The sequence below is a fragment of the Callospermophilus lateralis genome, chromosome 3 (genome assembly GCF_048772815.1).
Source record: "Callospermophilus lateralis isolate mCalLat2 chromosome 3, mCalLat2.hap1, whole genome shotgun sequence".
Lineage (NCBI taxonomy): Eukaryota > Metazoa > Chordata > Mammalia > Rodentia > Sciuridae > Callospermophilus > Callospermophilus lateralis.
In genome coordinates this window covers 157,001,825-157,022,328 of record NC_135307.1, presented here as the reverse complement: position 1 = coordinate 157,022,328, position 20,504 = coordinate 157,001,825, and the positions used below count along the sequence as shown (strand labels likewise).

Here is a 20,504-nt window from a genome sequence, read left to right as displayed (position 1 = left end):
ACAAGCAGCTTCTCTTACACAGAATGCCTAGAGGCTGACCTGGGAGGAAGCAAGTGCCCAGCTCCCACCCAGCCTCACAGGGGCTCGTGTCCCAGTGACTCTGAACTTCCCATCCTTCCAACATACAGCCACACAACCTAGGGGAAAAAAGCACAAGTCATGACAATAGTACCGTCCACCACCATGTTTATTATTTATTGTGTAGAATTAATTATTCTAAATTAATAAATATCCTACTTACATACATTAACAGGGGGTCCACAAGTCACAATTACACATTCCTGCCAATATTTTATTTAAAGCTGATCTGTCAAACAAGCAACAAACCATGATGATAGGAGTAACCATGAGTTCAACATAAAAATTTCAATAAATTCAACTTTACATTCTAACTCGAAACCACCTACAAGACATATTTTTTTTAAAGGACAAAGTGCAGAACACTGTGCGGTTTGTTACTATTTGTGTTTAAAAAGGGGGGAAAGGAATATATGTGCTACATGTTTATTTGCATACTCCATGTATCACGGTTTATTTGTATACTCCATGTATACATGTACCTATATCATACACACATGCCTATCTAAATCCTGTACTACTGCTAGAAAGATACAGCTGACACTGGTGTCATTGGTGCCTCTGAAGAGGGGAGTGGTGGCTGTGGGACAGGGACAGTAGGGAGACTTCACTACATAGAATTTTATGCTTTTTAGCTTTAAACTATGTACAATTATTATGTATTGAAAATAAATTGAAAACTAAAAGCCAAATTCCCCAAACCCCAGCAATAAATCATTAAAAAGCATACATGAAGTTCATCACAATCTAAGGTACACTGGGAATCATCCAGATAGTATTGGTGGTTTACAACAATTAAAAAACAAAAACAAAAAGAAGCCAGGTGTGGTGGCATATACCTGTAATCCCAGTGACTCGAAAGGCTGGGACAGAAGGATTGCAAGTTCAAGGCCAGCCTCAGCAACTTAGCAAGACCTTGTATCAAAATAAAATGTTAAAAAAGGAGTGGGGATATAGTTCAGTGGTAAAATACTTGATTAGCATGCACAAGATCCTGGGTTCAATCCCCAGTAACACACACACAAAGATACACAGACACACACACCTTACAAATCCTCTCAACCCCAATCCCCAAGCTCAAATACACATTTTAGAAACAAAGAACAACCAGAGCTGGATGGTTTCTTTCAGTGAGGCGTCATGTCTAACAGTCCTCCAGGCTGAGGTTCCTGGGTTGGGGGAGTTGGTCCTCCAGCCCTTGGCTAAATTTAGCATTGAAGAGTGAGGTGATGGGGTCATCCCCAATTTCCAGAGCCAGGTCATATGCTGTCTGGCCTCTTGCATTCTTCTTTTGGATGCTTGCATTGCATCTGCAAAAGATATGGAGAAAGAGGGTCCTTGAAGGATTCAGGCTCATGACCCTGAGGGCCTGACTCTTCCTGTCCCAGAGCTTAGACTGAGCACCTTCTGGCCCTACCTCCCAAACCTGTTCCCAAAGAGGCCACTGTGTGACTTCAGCTCTTAGGGGTGGCTATACCCTAAAACATTTTATGGGGCTGTATGATTTTAAAATATTTAATTGCCAATATTTAATTGGTTCCCCTTGCAGCAAAGTCTTACCAAAATGTTCAATGGGAACAACATTTTCATTGTGTTTTGAAAAGCTCTTAGTGACCTGGGGGACATGGTGAGATGGCGACCCTCCCCACTTTAGAGCGATAGCAGTTCAAGAACTAGGGTCCCTCTAAAATCACCACAGGTTAGTAGAGAGATCACTGTGGCCCTCAGAAGTATTCACCAAAGGTCAGAGAACATACCCTAGTAAAGTCACGATGCTCTCCCTTCCTGTGAGGCCAAGAAGAGTTGCTTCATGAAGAGCTGTGTTTCTGAGCCTATTTGTGGGGGAAAAACATTCCTGGGTAAATCCTTAGTTAGCATCATCAGGATATTGGAGAGGTTAGTGTGATTAAAGGGACCTTGGTTTTACTTACCAATCCATTTAACTAACCTGGGAAAATCCCATGAGTCTCCCCTCTTTGTCTCTTCCCTTAGAGGAACACTGTGATGGGTAGTAAGCTTTGATGCTAGACAAATAGTAAAAAGTCTAGAAACACATTCATTTTTAATGTGAGAAACCCACAAGGATCTGGTTTGTAACTGATTTAATAAATGCTAATAAATACTATTTTAGGAGATTTCCTTTAAGAGTTTATGAAATAGCCTCAATTTTGGCTTAAACCTCTTAGGTACTGTCTGCCTGGTAACTGAATTTTCAGGGAGGAAGTTCCTATTTTTGTTTGGGGGAAATGGCTGTGGTTTCATTGAGTTTGGCTTGCATGATATGAAAATAATCACCAATTTTAGAATTTAATGGGCAAGCCCAGAGACATCAGACAGACCATATTCTGCTGCAGTGCCAGATTGTCTCGCCACCTTTTCTGGTCAAGTCTGACCTAGTGAGGGAGAAGTAGATTGCTAAAATGGAGGATGGCATGGTACATAAACTCCTGAAAGGCTCCTGATCAAGAGGTGGCAGAAGTGAGAGAAGGTGGGAGTCATGCCTGGAAATAGAAATGAGGTAAGCAATTGAAGGTCTGTGCTCTCTCAGTCCCAGCTTCTCTTGCCACTACCACCCAGTCCCCACACCTGCAAATAAACCTGCAGCCACAAGTTTCTCCCAATGGAGAAAAAAGTATGGCAGCCTCTTCTCTGAAGAAGATAAAGTGAGCCCTTCATATCTGAAGTTTTTTGGGTCTTTATAAGGTGTTCACTCTCTCCGGAGTAGACATATGGTCTTCTTTCTTCCTGATTCTCCCCAAACTGAATTTGCTGATGGCTAGATCTTCTGTGCTGGCTATTTCCTGTGTAACCATAGTTCAGTTTGGGGAAATACTACATTGTGATTCTGGCAACTCTAAGTTTGTAGAATGTTCCTCAAACAACTGAACTCCAATATGACACCAGGTAGTGTATGCCTTCTTACAGAACCCCATCCTTCTGAGTAGAATTGATACCCAGTGAGTTGATTCCTCTGAGTAACTTGGAATTATAGTATGACAGACCTTCTAGAGCACAGTTTGTACAGAAGGTACACTGTGGTGTTCCAAGGGCCTGTGTTTTAAAGAAACTTAACCGCTAATGCATTATTTATTCAAATCTAAGTATCGTAGTATTAAGTATTATCTAAGTATTAATATCTAAGTATTACGGTATAGTTTCTCCCTGTAAATTCTGAATTACTGGATAGAATACAAATTAAGTATCCCCTATCTGAAATGAAGACAAGAAACATTCAGGTTTTTTTGTTTGTTTGTTTTGGATTTGGGAACATTTGCATATACATAATGAAATATCATGGGAATAGGATCTAAGTCTAAGCACATCTAAAGTTCATTTGTGTTTCATATATTCCTTATACACATACACATAGCCTGCAGCTAATTTCATACAATATTTTTAGTGCACCTGTGTTTTGACAGTGACCCATCATATGAGGTCAGGTGGGGAATTTTCCACTGTGGTGTCATGTTGGTTCTAAACGTTTCAGATCTTGGAGCATTTTGGGTTTCAGATTTCCATATTGTGGATGTTCAACCTGTAAATCTCCACAGCTGTACTCGAAGAAGTAGACTGATGATTGCATCTTCCTTATCTGGCAACTAGGGTAGAGCCAGGAGATAAATGTTTGCAACTGCTAGTCAGGCAAAGAAGGGCAGCTATAGTCCAAAAGCAGCCGCACCTCCCTGTGCCCCTCTCCCAATTAGACCTTGAATCTGTGTTTCTGAGTCTGGTGATATGAGGCATCCTCCTTGGTGGAGGGTGTGGATTTCTCCTTAACTCCCTTTCAGTTGACTGTGGTTCGTTCTCATAGGAATAATACAAACATGGGACCCAGAAACACTATGGGGAGGCTTTGTGCCACCTGCCAAGCTACTTAACAGAAGCTATCTTGTATAGAGACCAACTTGTCTCACTAGCTAAACAAGCTTCAGACGTGAGAAAACATTTTAATCCTTGTTTGTTAAGGAACAACTCGCTGAGCCTTTTGGACAGGAAGGTCAGATCTTTGAATGGCTTATGTGTAAGAGAAGAGGAATGGATGGAATCTGGGGATGGGGCTCCTGGAGCTACTGAGGTCCAGGTGTGACGCAGAGGCCAGGCTGACGCAGGCATAAACACATCAAACTAACAGACATGGACCATATTTAGCAGAATTTAGCTCTTAGACGGGGAATCTAGTCTCCTCTACTGGCATACATTGAAAAGGAAAATCTCTGTGTTCTCTTTAGAGGAACGTCCTCCACCCTCGCTTTTCTCCTCTCTTCTACCCACATGAGCTCACAGTGCTCATGGTAACCTTGATAACGAACACAGAGTGACAAAGGGCTACACTATACATAATTCAGATAGATAGGCATAACCATTGTCAGATTCATCAGACAGCATCGAAATCAGACATGAATCAGTGTCACTTTGCAGAATGGTGATGAAGTGGAAACTGAGGAAGACCAAAATAAAACTGGTAATCATTTACAGATTCAGAGTAGTTTTGTCTTCTTATTGTTCATAAAGCTGGGACTCACAATACTTAAGCATCAATTCAAGAACTGACTTTTGTGTCATACACGAAGCATTATGCTTAAATGTTGTAAGAAAAGCTCATTTAATTTATAAACATATAAGGTACACCCTAACATAAAACAAGAGAGCCTCATTTTATCAATGATAAAATAATACTATTATATTATCAACAATGATAATACAATAATGTGGGATGAATGAAGAAGCTGACAGAGTATGATGAATGTAAATCCTAAGGAAACTCAAGAAAGTAAATTCCAGCAATCAAAGTTTTACACCAATATTTTCCTATGAGATGAAAATTTTAAAGGGGTAGTAACTACTGATACTGCTGTCCTACTTGGAAGAAACTTATAAAAATGCACACAAAAAATGGACAGGGATGTATTTTGAATAAAATACCAGAAAAAGTTTTAAATACAGTAATAAATGCAAAACTATGAGACTTTTGGCCCCTTTGGTGGCCTGACCTACACAGCAAGATGTTTCACTAACCCAGTCCTCAACCTTGACTTAGGAATCAGGAGTCAGCAGTATTAGAGAACTGTGATATCCCTAGAAGACTTCTATTTTAACAACTTGTCCAAGAGATGAGTTAATCTGAATGACCCACACTACAGGAACTTTCCAACCCTGGTTCCAAAGCAAGTTTCAAGAGAACAAAATCCTGAGGCTGGGAGAGAAGGTCATGAAGTTGTACTGCACCAAGACCAGGAAGTAATGCAACTTGGGACCTCCCCATCCGGATTCACAGGTAGGGAAACCACGGTTCCAGGAGATTATGTGGTGAGTTGAGAAGTGCTAGACCCTCCCCCATGGTGTTAGCATCCAGAGACAACCTTTCTGTATTAACTTCATGGGTGTATTTCCCCATGACTACACGGGGGCCTCTCTTCCCTTAGTATTGATCTTAACACTGTGGCTCATAATGAAAATAATGCTTAAAAACCTAAGAGCTAAAGATTTGCTAGCCCCACGAAAATAGAAATTCATGAATTAACAAAACATATTACCATTAATAAGAGTTATTAAATTTGGTAACCCAATAGATCATTTAAAAAATTTTGTTTTAGTCATCTATAGAAAACTGTTAAACCTTTTATTAAGACCAAAAGAGATTTAAATGGCCTTTCAGTGGTTCAAATTGAAACGGGCATGTGTGTAGACTAATTCTGCTATAGCAGAGCTCATGGAGCTCTAACACCTCAGTACTCAGCTGTACTTTCAACGTTTCACTTACGGTCCCCACTGCTGGTCAATGTCTGCTCCTCTTTGAGCAAGAACTGGAATGGCCTCATGGTGCTTATTCACAACAGCTACAATAATAGCAGGTCGACCATCATTGTCACAGCAGTTGGGGTCTGCTCCCTGCAGCACACAGAAAAGAAAAAACTCATTACAAAACCCTGAACCTACCTTGTCCAACTGCCATCCTGTCAAGTTCAACAAATGTCCTATTAAAGCAATAATGGAACTATGTTAATTTTAGATCAAAGAAAGGATCAAGACAGCCTATAATGGACATAGCTGCCAAGTCCCCCCCAGAGTTACAATGTCTGACCCTCACATCAGGAGGAGCAGGTACCCTAACCACATTGTTTCTTCTTTCTTTTTCTTTCTTTTTGGCAGTCTGGAGATTGAATCCAGGACCTTGTATGTCCTAGGTAACTTCTCTCTATCACTGAGCTATACCCCAGCCCCATTTTGTTTCTTTAGGAAACCTAGGCTGAAGTTACATGACCTCATGGACCAGGGATTCTGTCTAGTCTCATGCATGTTACTTGGGCTTATCTGTTAGTTTGTTTTATAAAAATTAGCAACAGGTAACAATAAATGCAAAGCTTTTGACTAGCCATTATTGCATTTTCAAACAACTTTTAATTAAAAGGGAGCAGTTGGAAGGGCAGGCTGAAATCCACAGAGAGACCTGTTCTAGTCACACTCACTTCCTCCAGCAGCTGTTCAAGCACAGAGATTCTTCCTTCCCCTGTCGGGCCAACTTCCGCCAGCAGGAGTCTGTTTTCAGGCTGCAGGATTATAGAACATGGTCATTTCCACTGCTTCAAAATATCTGCACTGTTGATTTCCAGGCCCAACACTCAAGGCAAATGCTTCCTCACCAAGCACAGTGTCTCATTCTCAGTTGAATTCTGAGCCACATGGATGGGTGTGTGTGACCATGAGAGTACACATGTGAACATATTTCTGTGTTTGTGTGTGTGCACATATGGTCTTCAAAAGCCAAAAGCACAAACATACACATCTAATGTTAATCTTTCTGGTCTCCAAAACCTTGTCTTGGGCAAGGTCACTACACTAATATTGTTTTATATTTTTAAGGGTAGGGGTGTGATGGAAAACCTCACAAAACTCCAGAAATTCCAGGCTAGTTCCCTTATATGTATTTCTAGAAAAAGCATCCAGGTGAACACCTAAAATTTACTTGGCATGCTTTATAAAGTGTTCAATGTCAGACTAAATATGAGAGTTCAGAACCCATGCTTGCCTAAGAAATGAGTGAATCCATCGTCAACCTCTTGTTAAGAAAACGAGTCCCTGTCATTTATTGTCAGAAATCTGCTTTTTTTTTTTTTTGAGATTAAACTCAAGGGATGCTTAACCACTGAGCCACATACCTATTCCTTTTTATTTTTTTATTCTAAGACAGGAACTGGCCAAGGTACATAGGGCCTCGATAAGTTGCTGAGGCTGGCTTTGAACTCAAGATCCTCCTACCTCTGCCTCCCAAGCTGCTGGGATTACAGGTGTGCATCACCTTACCTGGCTTATTGTCAGAAATCTTTAAGAATTTTTTTTTTTAGGGCTGGGGTTGTGGCTCAGTAGAATGCTTACCTCGCACGTGTGAGGTACTGGTCCTCAGCACCACATTTAAAAAATAAATAAGTAAATAAAGGTATTGTGTCTACCTACAACTAAAAAAAATATTAAAAAAAATAATCTGTCTATTTTCAAAATGCTATGAAATTTATATTTATATATAAATTTCAAGCAGAACCACAACTGGCCTATGTGTGAAATGGAAATAAAACCTGCTCCTCCCTGGTTCCCTGGGCCTCTAAGCTTTTCAGAAGATGTTGGGTTCAGGCTGTATCAACCGCCTCATTGCCCCTTGGCCACCCCATCTCTCTGGTATCTTGGAACAAGGCACCATATCTAATCAGTAAACTCCAGGAGGATTCTGGGAGGTGTTCTTGTTTATACTGAATTTGGCTCCTTTTAGAAAAATATACCAGAATCCTCTAGAATGTTTGCTTCATGAGGTCTGAGATCTTTATAACTTGGGTTCACATTTTATTTTCAGCACCTAGAACCATGCCTGATACAGGTGGGCTCAAAAGTAATGAATGAATTAGTGGATAAATATCAGTGCTGCTGACATTTAGCTCATAAATGCAAATGGGAAAGTAAAGGAGCATAACAATGGGAGATTGAGACCACATGCAGAGAAAGGGTACAGTCTCCAAAGATGCAAATTGTTGAGTTCATGGGGCTCTATACCTTCTCTTATACTCATTACAATATTTCAAACTGGAGGAGGTGGAGAGCACAAAGAATCATAAGCAATTAAAGTTAAAAAAAATGCTAACATCTTCTTCCCAAATTTATTGGTATTGATTACACGCAAAGCACATGCTGGGGAAAAAAAGATAAAGAACAGAGCTCCTGCCTTTGGCGGAATCATGATGCAAGCTGGATGGCGGGGGCGTGCAATACAGAGGAAGCCTCTAGAAACTGGTGGAACCAGAGGTGGAGGGTAAGCACCACATTGTGTCCATCTCCATCTCCAGGGGCTTGCTGCTAATCAGTGCTGTTCTCTGTGCTGAAGCCAAAGAGGACCAACCAAAAGGCAGGGTGGGGGAGAGAGCAAGGGCATCCACCATTCCTTTCTCCAAAACCCCTTTTGGAATTATTCATAATGCATATTTTTGAAAAGCAAAATTCACTATGAGCTGTGGGAAACTCTGAAAGGGAATCTATCATTTTAGTGTTTCAGTAATTTTGAAGAACTCTAAGACTGAAAGTAGATGAAATCTGACTGGCAGAGAAATCAAAGCAAAGAAAAACCAGCTGAAGACACCAGAAGCCTGAGTGTTTTCTCTCCAGGGGTATCCTGCAGAAACTCAACGTTAATCACAAAGGAGGGTAGGTATTCGGTGCAGGTTAAATGCATGAGTGTACTACTAAAGGGCTCACTATGAGTAGCTAAGATGCCCTTTTCCTCCTCTCTCACATAAGGAGAAAGAAAGCTCATGCATTCTGTTAAACCCTGACAACCACTTTCTAGAAAGTACATGATTTGCCCAACAAAGTCATCTCCTGGGAGCACTAGAGCCCAAGAAGAGAGAATTGCAGATCCCAAGACCTCCATGACAAATTCAGGGAAGGGTGGGAAGGACAAGGGAGGAAAGACAGCTCCTTGCAGAACTGAAACATAGGAGAATATGTCACACCACCAACACCTTTGCTACCAGAAGAAAGACCTTCTGCACTGACAATGCTTTGGACCCAAATGCTTTCTCCTGACCCTTGCACAACACCAGCAGGAAAGCCTGTCCCACAATATAACTACTTATCTACACAGGGACTTCAGACCTACACACCCATTCTGGGTACCCATGACAGGCACCAGTGCTAATCCAACTAGTTCTTCATTTGTCAAATGACCAGAAAACCAAGGAGCATCACATATTTAAGTTCAAACAAATACAAAACAGAGAATGATGGGCAGACAGGACAGACTCCAGAGGAAAAAGATATGATTCAGGAAACTGATGAGAACTTTAATTCTAATTCAGTCTTGTAAAGGATTCTCCCTCTGAAAAATAAAAATATGCTGTTATAAAAGAAGGAACAAAAAAAAATGAGAAAGTATTCCATTTTAAAATGCCAAAATAAACATCAAAATGATAGGCTGAAGAAGATAGCCACAAAGACCAAGGAGTACACGTACTGTAAGGTGCTCTTTCTTTTTGTGAAAATTTTTGATCTGGAGATTCCTCATCCTCTTGATTTTGTCATTGGTATCTAAGATACTCTGGCTGTAATCGCTCACTGCAATGACAAAGGACAAAGTGATCCTCCTCCACTCCATACAAGCTAGTTCTACAGTTATGCCCATTAAAAGTCAGAGGCATAATATTGCTTTTGTAAACATTTTCATTTGATTAAACCTGACAGGAAGGACTGCTAGAGTCACTCCCTAGTCCAGGAGCCAGAGGATAAGTGGGGAGAAGGGAAATGCGATCTCAGTTTTTAAGCTGAAAAAAGACCTACTTTCCCACCCTCACTAATGATTCCCTCTCCAAGCCCCATGAAGGATTTCATAAATCTCAGCCTTGACTTCAAAGGAGCCAGAGACATAAAAAGGCTGAAACATAATACTAAGATTTGTGATTGGGCTGGCAAATTTTATGCAAGTCTCTACCATCCTTGTCAAATCAGTGTATTTCTGGTCAGTTGTAAAGTACCAGAACAGTAATACTCACCCAAGCTGGTCCTGCTGCTGTATAGCCCATTACCACCCTCAGTGACACCGCTCAGAAACTGGTCACTGAAATTCACCGCCTTGCTGAAGTATAGGTTCTGGCGATGAAAAAATTTAAGCACCATGAATGACAGGTCTGCTGGGCCCCAACAGAAGGAATGACCTCCTGACCAACCTACTTCTCATGAGGGATGGATGGCTCTGTCTATCCAGACAATTGAGCCTACAGGCCTGGACATCCTTCCTGACTCTTCCCTCACCTCCCCAAGTTGCAGTCCATTTTACCGCAGTTGGCCCTCCTCTTCTCTGTCACTACCCCATGACCCTTTTCTCACACAGGGACCATTACAACAGCCTGCCAACAGGCTTCTGCCAATCACCATGATATCATTTAAAAGTAATTGTGTCCTTCACCAACTGAAGTCCCTTCATGACCTGGAATTAGGGTGGTCTAATGGGGAGGCTGCTGTTTGATTCCTGGTTCTTTTAGCATTAATGACCTTGTAAGAAAAAAGTTGTTTAACTTCTCTGAGCCCTTAGTTTCCTTACCTACAAAGTGGAAATATTATGACCTATTTCAAAGGAGTATTGTGAAAGTAAAATTAGGTAAAACCAGTGTCTATAAAATGAGATATATATAAAAACACGGACTGTATCCACCTGGACTGATTCTGGGGACTAGCACAAAACTGCACAACCAAGAACAAAGCACTTAGTGTCTAACCTGGTTTCAAAGCACTTGTATGTGCATTAGCCCATTTGATATATCCAGTCTCCTGATCTAGGCAGGGCCCATGTTTTGTATCATTATTACTGGGGATGTAGCTCAGGTGTGCTTTACCACTGAGCTACATCCCCAGTATTTTTTTTTTCTTCTTAAATTTTAGTCAGGGTTGTACTAAGTTGCTGAGACTGGCCTTGGACTTGTTATCCTTCTACCTCAGCATCCCAAGTTGCCAGCATTACAGGCATGTGCCATTGTGACTGGCATCTTATCCTGATTTTAATATCATTAGCACCTTATTGGGCACATAGCCAGGGCCTGATAAATATTAGTTCCCCTCTTTATTCCTTGCCTTCTTTACATATCTTCTCAATCCATTTATCATTCTTTTGAATATTTTGACTTGTCCAATGAAGCTAAAGCAGCTAATATCAATCAATGCTTGTTATATACTTACAGGCTCTGTGGCAATGCTCCAGTCACTATATAAGAGGCAAGATAAAGGGAGATGTGACTACAAAGGTTGGTTTGTTTTATATAAAGCAAATAGGACAAAGTGCACATCAGCAAACATTTGTGTCAGTCTTTCCCTAAATCAGTTGTATCACAGACATTTCATTAGAATTCAGTGAGTAAGAACAAGTCAGAGAACTACAGGACCATGGGTGGGTGATAATTCCCACTACTATATATCTTTGTGTACCTAAAAGCTGAATTTGGCTGAGATTTAACTCAATTCTTTATCTAATTCTACAGAATTGCTTGACTATAGTCAAGTTTCCTTTTTATGGATTACACAAAAGTGTTTCCATAAATTTAAGTTGAGAATTGGTCAATTCTCAAATGAATAACTTCTGAAGGTTTACTTACCTTGTTTGAGACTTGAATATAATTCAGTCTGATGCTAACTTCACAGCCATCTTCATGGACAGTAGCAGAGATAAGCTTTTAAAGGAATTTTATTTTAATTGATTATTTATTTGTGGTAGCGTGGGTATTGAATGCAGGGGCATTTTACCAGTGAGCAATATCTCCAGTCCTTTTTTTTAAAAAAATATTTTTCAGTTGTAGTTGGATACAATACCTTTATTTTATTGATTTATTAATTTTTATGTGGTGCTGAGGATTGAACCCAGGACCTCACACATGCTAGGTGAGTGCTCAACCGCCGAGCCACAATCCCAGCCCCAATCCCCTGCCCTTTTTATTTTTTATTTTGAGGCAGGATTTTACTATCCTGGTTTGATCTCAAACTTGCAATGCAACCACATATACAGCTCCATTAATAATAAATAAACTAAATACTTCAATCAAAGGGCAGAGACTTTCAGAATGCATAAGAAAACAAGATCCAAAAGAAAACATGGTACATATACACAGTGGATGGAGCTAGAGAATATCATGCTAAGTGAAATAAACCAATCCCCCAAAACCAAAAGCCAAATGTTTTCTCTGATAAGTGGATGCTGATCCACAGTGGGGTAGGGGAATATGGAAGAATAAAGGAACTTTGGTTTGTGCAGAGGGGAGTCAGGGGAGGAGTGGGGCTGTGGGGATGGGAAGGACGGTAGAATAAGACAGACATTATTACCTTATATACATGTATAATTACCCTACTGGAGTGACTCTGCACCATGTACAGCTAGAGGAATGAGAAGTTGTGCTAAATTTGTGTACAATATGTCAAAATGTATTATACTATATAATAATTTTTTAAAAAGAAAGCAAGATCCAAATTTATATTTTCTTCAAGAGACATATTTTGGATATCCATACTGTGGATATCATCACCTTGGAAAAGTTTAACAGGTGGCCAGAGGGGAAGCAGTCCTTGACAAGTAATGGACAAGTACCACAATTCAGCAGCTTTCTTTGTATGCAATGGAACAAATTTAGATTCAAATGGGTTTTTAGAAAGGGTCAAATAGTAAATATTTCAAGGTCTTGTGGGTCATACATTCTCTGTCATGAATACTTAACATTGCTGTTTCAGTACAAAGTAGCTAGATAATATGTATATGAATGGATATAACTCTTATCCAATAAAATTTCATTTGTAAAATTGTATAGCAGGCTACATCTGTTCCCTGGGACAAGTTTGCAGACCTCTGGATTAGTTAGGCTAAAGAAGTTATAACCTACCAAAACAGCTTATCAAAGGATATTGAGCAACACTTGAAAGTGAGACAGTTTCAATGTTGGCATATTTGCTAGCAAAGGAGTAGACAGTCTGATTTGAAAAGACTCTTTCTAATTTTGTGATTAATAGAGGAAATGTCCTTACACTGAATTTTCTCTATAACAGTGATCTAATGTCAAAGAAAGGGATGAGGCATGGAATCTGACACACCTATTTCAAACCTTAATGCCCTGAGACCCAGCAGGGCGGTCTTGGATAATCATCAAAACTCTCTGAGCCTCAGTTATCCTAGGTGTCACATAAGACTTGTCCTGGGTACTCATCACAGTATAATAAGCTATCCCCAATTTAGTGCTATTCAACAACCATCACTTTATCATATTCATGGATTCAGACAGGGCATAGCAGAGATAGCTTCTCTCTGTTCCACCTGAGGCCTCAGCTAGGAAGATATAAATGATCATCTAGTCTGGCCACTTATTGGCTTGGCTCCTGACCTGGGATGACTGGAGGACTCTTTTCATCTGTGGCAGTAGACTGGCCCACTTACATGTGACTACTCTATGTGGCTTGGGTTTCTCACACTGAAGGAGTCTAAGAGGTGGATGTGACAAACAAAAGGAAGCCACATGCCCTTACAATACCAAGCCTTAGAAGACCCACAGAGTCACTTCTACCCTAGTCTATTTGTTTAACAGTCACCAGCTCACTCAGATTCAAAAGGATGTGTGCTTGAAGGGAACACTGTCAAAGTATCTGTGGTCATTTAAAAATAATTACCTCAAAAGTTTGTTACAAGGACTGAGGAACACAATGATGATATGAAGTGTACTATTAAATGGTTAACTCTTGCTCTTATGATACTATTGTTGTTATATATCAACAGAATGTAATTTATTTATTTTTTTTGCTTTTTATTTTTTCTTTTTTTCCTTTTTTAAAATTTGTTTTAATTAGTTATACATGACAGTAGAATGCACTTATATACTTTGGTGTATCATACATAGATGGGATATAATTTCTGATTTTTCTGAGAATACATATTGTAGAATCACATTGGTCATACAGTCACATACATACATACAGTGATAATGTCTGTTTTATTCTACTATTTTTCTTATCCCCACATTCCCTGCCTTCCCCTCCTTTCACTTCCCTCTATCTAATCTAAGGTAATGTTATTTTTTTTCTTTTGCATTACAATTCTTAATATACATATATACCACGTTTTTTGTATTTCTGTTTGTATATAAAGTATACTGACATCCAATTTAAGTCTTCATACATGTACTTTGTATAATGATGACCATCACGTTCCACCATCTTTGTTACTCCCCTACCCCCTCCCTTTCCCTATCTAGAATTCATCTATTCCTCCCATGCTCTCCCTCCCTACCCCACTATGAGTCACCCTCCTTATATCAGAGAAAACATTTGACATTTGTTTTTTTGGGATTGGCTGATTTCACTTAGCGTTATCTTCTCCAACACCATCCATTTACCTGCAAATGCCATGGTTTTGTTCTTTTTTAATGCTGAGTAAAATTCCATTGTGTATATATGCCACATTTTTTTTTTTATCCATTTATTTACTGAAGTATGTCTAGGTTGGCTCCACAGTTAACTATTGTGAATTGTGAATAGTATGTAATTTACATGCACAGACTGGCTGGACTTATCTTTTCTGGGTCTTTTAGCTCTAGGCATTAGAATTCCTGCCACAGCCTGTGTCATCTAAGCATGAGATGTTCAGAATCTTACTATCTTAAGCCAGGTGTCCCAGAAAGAAACCCTGAGACAATTTTCATGTGCACATGATTTATTGGGGCAGAGATCATAGGGGAGAACAGTAAGAAGGTGTGGAAGGTAGAGTAGGAAGGGGAAATGAGTTAAGCAAGGTGCAATTTTGGCAAAGTCCTGAAGGAAGCCTGATCCCATAGATGTTCTAGAACGGAAATTTCATCTCACCCACCTTTCCCATCCTGGGTTCTGCAATCAAGGCCCGGAATTCAGGGTTGTTCTGAGCGTAAGACCTGAGGTGAGCAGAGATGTGATCCAATTGTCTTCTCCAATATCCTAAAAAAGAAGAGAAAGCCAGCTACCTGGATACTTCTTCTAAGAAAGAGATATGATAATGTATACTGTATATTCTCAATGAGGTTACTTTCATTTGTCAAATTTAGTGATGGTTTGTTCTTATTGAACCTCAGCTATGCACTGGAATAAGTTCCATCCCTCCCTCAGCTTCCTATTATACATTATTAATCACTGAATATTACAGAATCTTTTTTCAGGGGGGTGCGTAGTAGGGATTGAATCCAGGGGCACTTTACAACTGAACTACATCCTCAGGCTTTTTAATTTTTATTTTGGGACAGGAACTCTATAAGTTGCTTAGGGTCTCACCAAGTTGCTGAGGCTGGCTTCAAACTTGTGATCCTCCTGCCTCAGCTTCCTAAATCGCTGGGATTACAGGCATGAACCACCATGCCCAGCTGAATATTATAGAATCTTAAAAGAACATAGGCATCTTTTCTTTTTCTTTAATTCTATCCCACATATAACATAAATATTTTAAAAATGTACAGTTTGGGTTTGGCAAATGTATACAACCCAGTCATATATAGAACATTTACATCATTCCTAAAAGTTTCCTATGTTCCTTTCTAGTCGGCATAGGGTTAAAATATATTCGAATTAGGTGTCACCACTTCAAATATGGGAGATTTCACATAAGCCAGGCTGTCTGGTTTCTCATGTGCAGGTGAGGATGCAGTGGCACTAGGCCTGCCTTTCTGTACAGGCCCATTTCCTGGGGTAAGGAGCAGTTGTTTGGGATGAGACCTCAGCTAAGATGGCAGAATGGCTAGGGGGCACTTGAGATGGCTGGGTCTTGCCTCATGTTTGCTGTCTATGCTCACTCAAATGTCTGCATCTTTGTTCTGGTTGTTGGTGGGTGATACAGTTTAGATCTAAAAATATCCTCAAAGAGCTCTTATATTAGGCAATGTAGCAACATTCAGAGATGAGAAGATTGGATTATGAGAGCTGTAACCTATCAGTGAATTAATCCATTTGATAGATTAATAATTTGAATGGACCACTCAGTGGTAAACGTAGGCAGGTAGGGGTGGCTGAAGGAAGCAGGTCATTGGGGTGTGTCCTTGGGCACTGTATCTTGTCCGTGACTCCTCTCTCTCACTCCCACTCCCCCTGCTTCTTGGATGCCATGAGCTGAGGTTTTCTCTGCCTTGCCCTTCTGCCATGATGTTCTTCCTCACCTCAGACCCAGAGCAATAGTTAGTCAATCATAGACTGAATCTCTGAAAACCATTAACCCAAAATAAACTTTTCATCCTCTAATTTATTTTAGGTGGGTATTTTGGTCACAGGGCTGATTAACACAGCTGAGATGCCTCTGTTCTCCATGTGGCATCATCTTGCCTCATTTGGTGCTGGCTTCCTGGAGAGCAAGTAGAAAGTTTTATACTTAAGGCCCAGAACTGTCATGGTTTCTCTTCTACCACCTCCTATTGGCCAGGGCAAGTCATAAGCCAATCCAGACTCTAGAGGGAGGGAGATAGCTTCTTCCTCTCGAGGATAAGAGGATATGAGGGATCATTCTGGCTATCTCCACAGACACTCTCCCACAGAACTGATACCAAGTTCAAGTTCATGAGAGCTTAATCAGACTGAATCAGCTATCTGGATTCAGTCTATTCAGAGAGCAAGAGGAGAGCTGGGCGTGATCAGTTTCTGGCATGGCAGCTTCACTGAGTTCAGTGCTCTCACTCTCCAAACTATTAAACAAAACAAAATAAAAAAACAATCATAATTTAAATTCTCTGGAAATAGTTCTAAGGGCAGACAGCAAATGAAGTAGCAATTAACAAAGAAAATATACTAAAACTCAGAACAGTACTTTTGTGGTGTTGGAACCATGATCCATATCCTTTCACCTCCTCATAAATAAGAATGATGGAAATTCCACTTCAGATATGTATATCCAGGAATACAGGGCTCCCTACCTCTGAGCTCCAAGTCAGACCTGCAGTATCTTCTCAGGAAGGACAGATTTCAGTATTTCTCATCCTGCCCTAACATCCTATCGCATAGGCTAAGTTCTGGGCAAGTCTAGTAAAGAGATGGGGGCTTCCTCTTTCTGCCCACTCACCTCCCATGGGTTGGGAGCTCTACCTTGAGTCTGAAACACTGAGAACACAGGTCCAGATAACCTATTCCTGGCCCATTCATCACAGGTCCTATTTTGGTAGAGGTAAGTCCCCTGACCAAAAGCTACATTGATTGGTACACTCTCTCTGCTGAGTGCTTAGCCTCTAAAGCAAGGAAATGACTTCATTTGCAACAAAGTGTAGGAAAGTTCAATCCTAAGGCTGCTCTCAAAAAAATGAGGGTCATAAGTTCAAGGCCAACTTTACAAGACCCATCTCAAAAAAAAAAGAAAAAGAAAAAAGGCAGAGGATGGTAAAAAAGCAATTACGAGAAGACTGATAGATCTGATAGATTCACTAGATCCAGGGATATAAACAGCTAAGAAGAATCTTCTAAGGTCACACAGAAATATTTAAATACTGACCAAGGAAACTCCCTGAGAAGGATCCCAAATTGGATTAGATCAGTCTATGGAGCAATTTATGCCCTAGGGCATAGCTATAAACAATACAGCCACAAGACAGCAGTAAGTGTAGCTTAATGGGCTGGGTGTGGTCAAGGAAAAAAGATAGTCAGGGAGGGCCTTGCCAAAACCACCATCATCCTAGAATGAAAGGGTACATGCCAGGGCTTGGTGTGAAATAAAGTTCACTAAAATGATCTAGTTAGTCATTAAACAAACAAGGTTGGAAGGGAGGTTAATTGAGTGAGTTGATATCATATGTTATCTAAAATGTCCAGTTCCAACAAAAAATTACAAGACGTGAAAAGAAACAGGAAACTCCAATCCAAACACAAGGGAAAAAGCAGGCAACAGAAACTACCTGTGATAGCATCCAGATGTTGGAGATTTTACAAAAACTTCAGAGTAGCTATTACAAACATGTTCAAAGAACTAAAGGAAACCATGCTTAAAGAAGAAAGAGAAGGTATTGTTTTTCTGTCCTAATTCCTGTACTGCCTAGGTGACCTAGCTGAATTTCCACCCAATGCTAATCTAGTTTATCTCTGAGGACATCAGTTCTTCAGGTGAGCTGGCTAAAACTGGTTGAATCTAAGATGGCTGCCAGAGTGACCACCAGACACCCTCCATCTAAATCATAATACCATCTTCATGCTAACTGACACTCTCCCAGCACCATAATTCTTGATAATTGTCATGATAACACCATAAAGAACCACAAAAGGAGCAAACAGACATGATACCTGAATTCCTGGAAATTTTCTACCTATTCCCAGAAAAGACATGGATATCCTCATTTGATTAGGCTATCCCTCCCCCTCATTTCTTTTACCCTGTGTCTATAGCTTCCTTACTCCCAATGGGTGGAGAAGCTGATTTGTGAGGCTCTCTCTCCCTGCTTCTTCTATTCTTGGACAAGAGTAACCTTCCTTCTCTTTCAATCAGCACTTGGTCGTGTTACTGGTTCCACAATTCTCAGAGGGAAAGAAGAACTGGTTTAGGGTAAAATTAGTAACAGGGTGATAGTAATGCTTCATGAAATCAAGAATATAAATAAGCAGATGGAAATTATATAAAAGAACCTAATGGAAATTGGGTAGCAGAAAAGTACAATAACTGAAATAAAAAAAATTATAATGAGGTTCAACAATAGCTCTGAACTGGCATAAGAAATAATTAATAAATGGAAAAATAGATCAATTGATATTAAACAATAGAAAGTACACAGAAAAAAAAAGCATTAAGAAAAATGAACAGAACCTGAGACCTGTGAGAAACTATCAAGCACACCAACATATGCACGATGAGACTCCCAGGAGTGGAGGCAGAGTAAGAGGCAGAAAAAAATATTTGAGGATATGATGGCCAAATACTTCCCAAATTTGATGGACATGAACTTAGACATTTGAGACACTCAGAAACTCCAAGTGAGGTAAACCCAGAAAGATTCACAGAAAGACACATTATTAAACTGTTGAAAAACAAAGACAAAGAGGATCTTGAAAACAGAAGAAGAAGGGACTTATCATATAACAAGGGCCCTTGGTATAATCACAGAAGATTTTTAAACATAAATCATGAAGGCCAGAAGATAATGGGATAACATATTCAAACCACTCAAAGAAAAAATTACATATAAAACATTGTTTGGGATAGTCTCTATATTAGACCATATGGAGTCTCAACAGATTTAAAAGATAGACATCATCCAAAACATCTTCTTATACTACAAGATGAAATTAGAAGCTGGGCATGGTGACACACACTTGTAATCCTAGCTACTTGGGAGACTGAGGCAAAAGGATCACAAGTTTGAGGCCAGACTGGACAACTTAGTGAGACCCTGTATCAAAATAAAATTTTTAAAAAGGGCTAGAGAAGTGGATCTGTGATAGAGCACTTACCTAACATGTATGAGTGTCATTTAGTGAAATACATAATAGAAAAACAGACAATCCGCAAAGTTTCAAAAATTGATTCTTGAAAAGACCAACAAAATTTATTAGACTGACCAAGAAAAATAGAGATGTCTCAAATTGCTAAAATCAGAATGAAATAGGGGACATTACAACCAACTGTACTGAAATGAAAAATATTATGCGGATGAAGATATAGTACAACGGTACAGTACTTGCCAAGCTTGTGGGAGGTCCTGGGTTCAATCCCCAGAACTGGGAAAAAAAAAAAATGATTCTGAAGGAATCTGTATGCCACTAAATAAGATAAAACAGATGAAATGGATAATATTAGAAATACACACAAACTGCCAACACTGACTCAATAAGAAACAGAAATCTGAATAGACTTATAAAAAATAAAGAATAGTTAATATCCATTCTTCATAAACACTATCAAAAACAAAAAAGAGGAGAAACTTTCTAACTCATTCCATAAGGTCAATATTAGCCTTATGCCAAAATCAGATGAAGACATCATAAGGAAAGAAAATCACAGTTTAATCTCTCTTATAAATAGAGACACAAATGTCTTCAACAATGTATTCAGCAAAACTATCTTAGGCCATTTGTGCTGCTATAATAAAATACCTAAGTCTGGGTAATTAACAAACTATAGAAAGGATTTCTCACAGTTTTGGAGGCTGGAAGTCAATTATCAAGGAATCAGCAGGTCTGGTGTTTGATGATGTTGGTCTCTATTTCCAACATAGGCGACTCATTGCCCTGTATCCTTCAGAGGGGAGAAATGCTGAGTTCTCTCGTGGCAAAGGATGGAGGGGCAAAAAGGGCCTGGGGTAGTGCCTGCCAACCCTTTTATGAGGCATCCCTGGGGGGTGGAACCTTCATGACTTAATCCAAAAGGCCATACTTTTTTTTTTGTAGTTTTTCCCTCTTAGGGGAACCCCCCCCCTTTTTTTTAATATTTATTTTTTAGTTTTTGG

The 20,504-nt window shown here is 39.7% G+C and overlaps 1 protein-coding gene across 1 annotated transcript in view; it reads right to left on the bottom strand.

The window, feature by feature from the left end:
• Positions 1-242: 242 nt before the first annotated feature.
• The window catches only part of Dzank1 (double zinc ribbon and ankyrin repeat domains 1), a 77,411-nt gene continuing 57,149 nt past the window's right edge, over positions 243-20,504 (bottom strand). Inside the window, exons 15-22 of the mRNA XM_076848925.2 lie at positions 14,942-15,045; positions 11,700-11,774; positions 10,107-10,203; positions 9,572-9,672; positions 6,546-6,626; positions 5,840-5,967; positions 1,836-1,910; positions 243-1,388 (exon numbers count right to left, since the gene is read on the bottom strand). Of these exons, the coding sequence (XP_076705040.2) occupies positions 1,223-1,388; positions 1,836-1,910; positions 5,840-5,967; positions 6,546-6,626; positions 9,572-9,672; positions 10,107-10,203; positions 11,700-11,774; positions 14,942-15,045 (827 nt within the window). The 3' untranslated portion in view covers positions 243-1,222. The remainder of the gene's footprint in view (positions 1,389-1,835; positions 1,911-5,839; positions 5,968-6,545; positions 6,627-9,571; positions 9,673-10,106; positions 10,204-11,699; positions 11,775-14,941; positions 15,046-20,504) is intronic.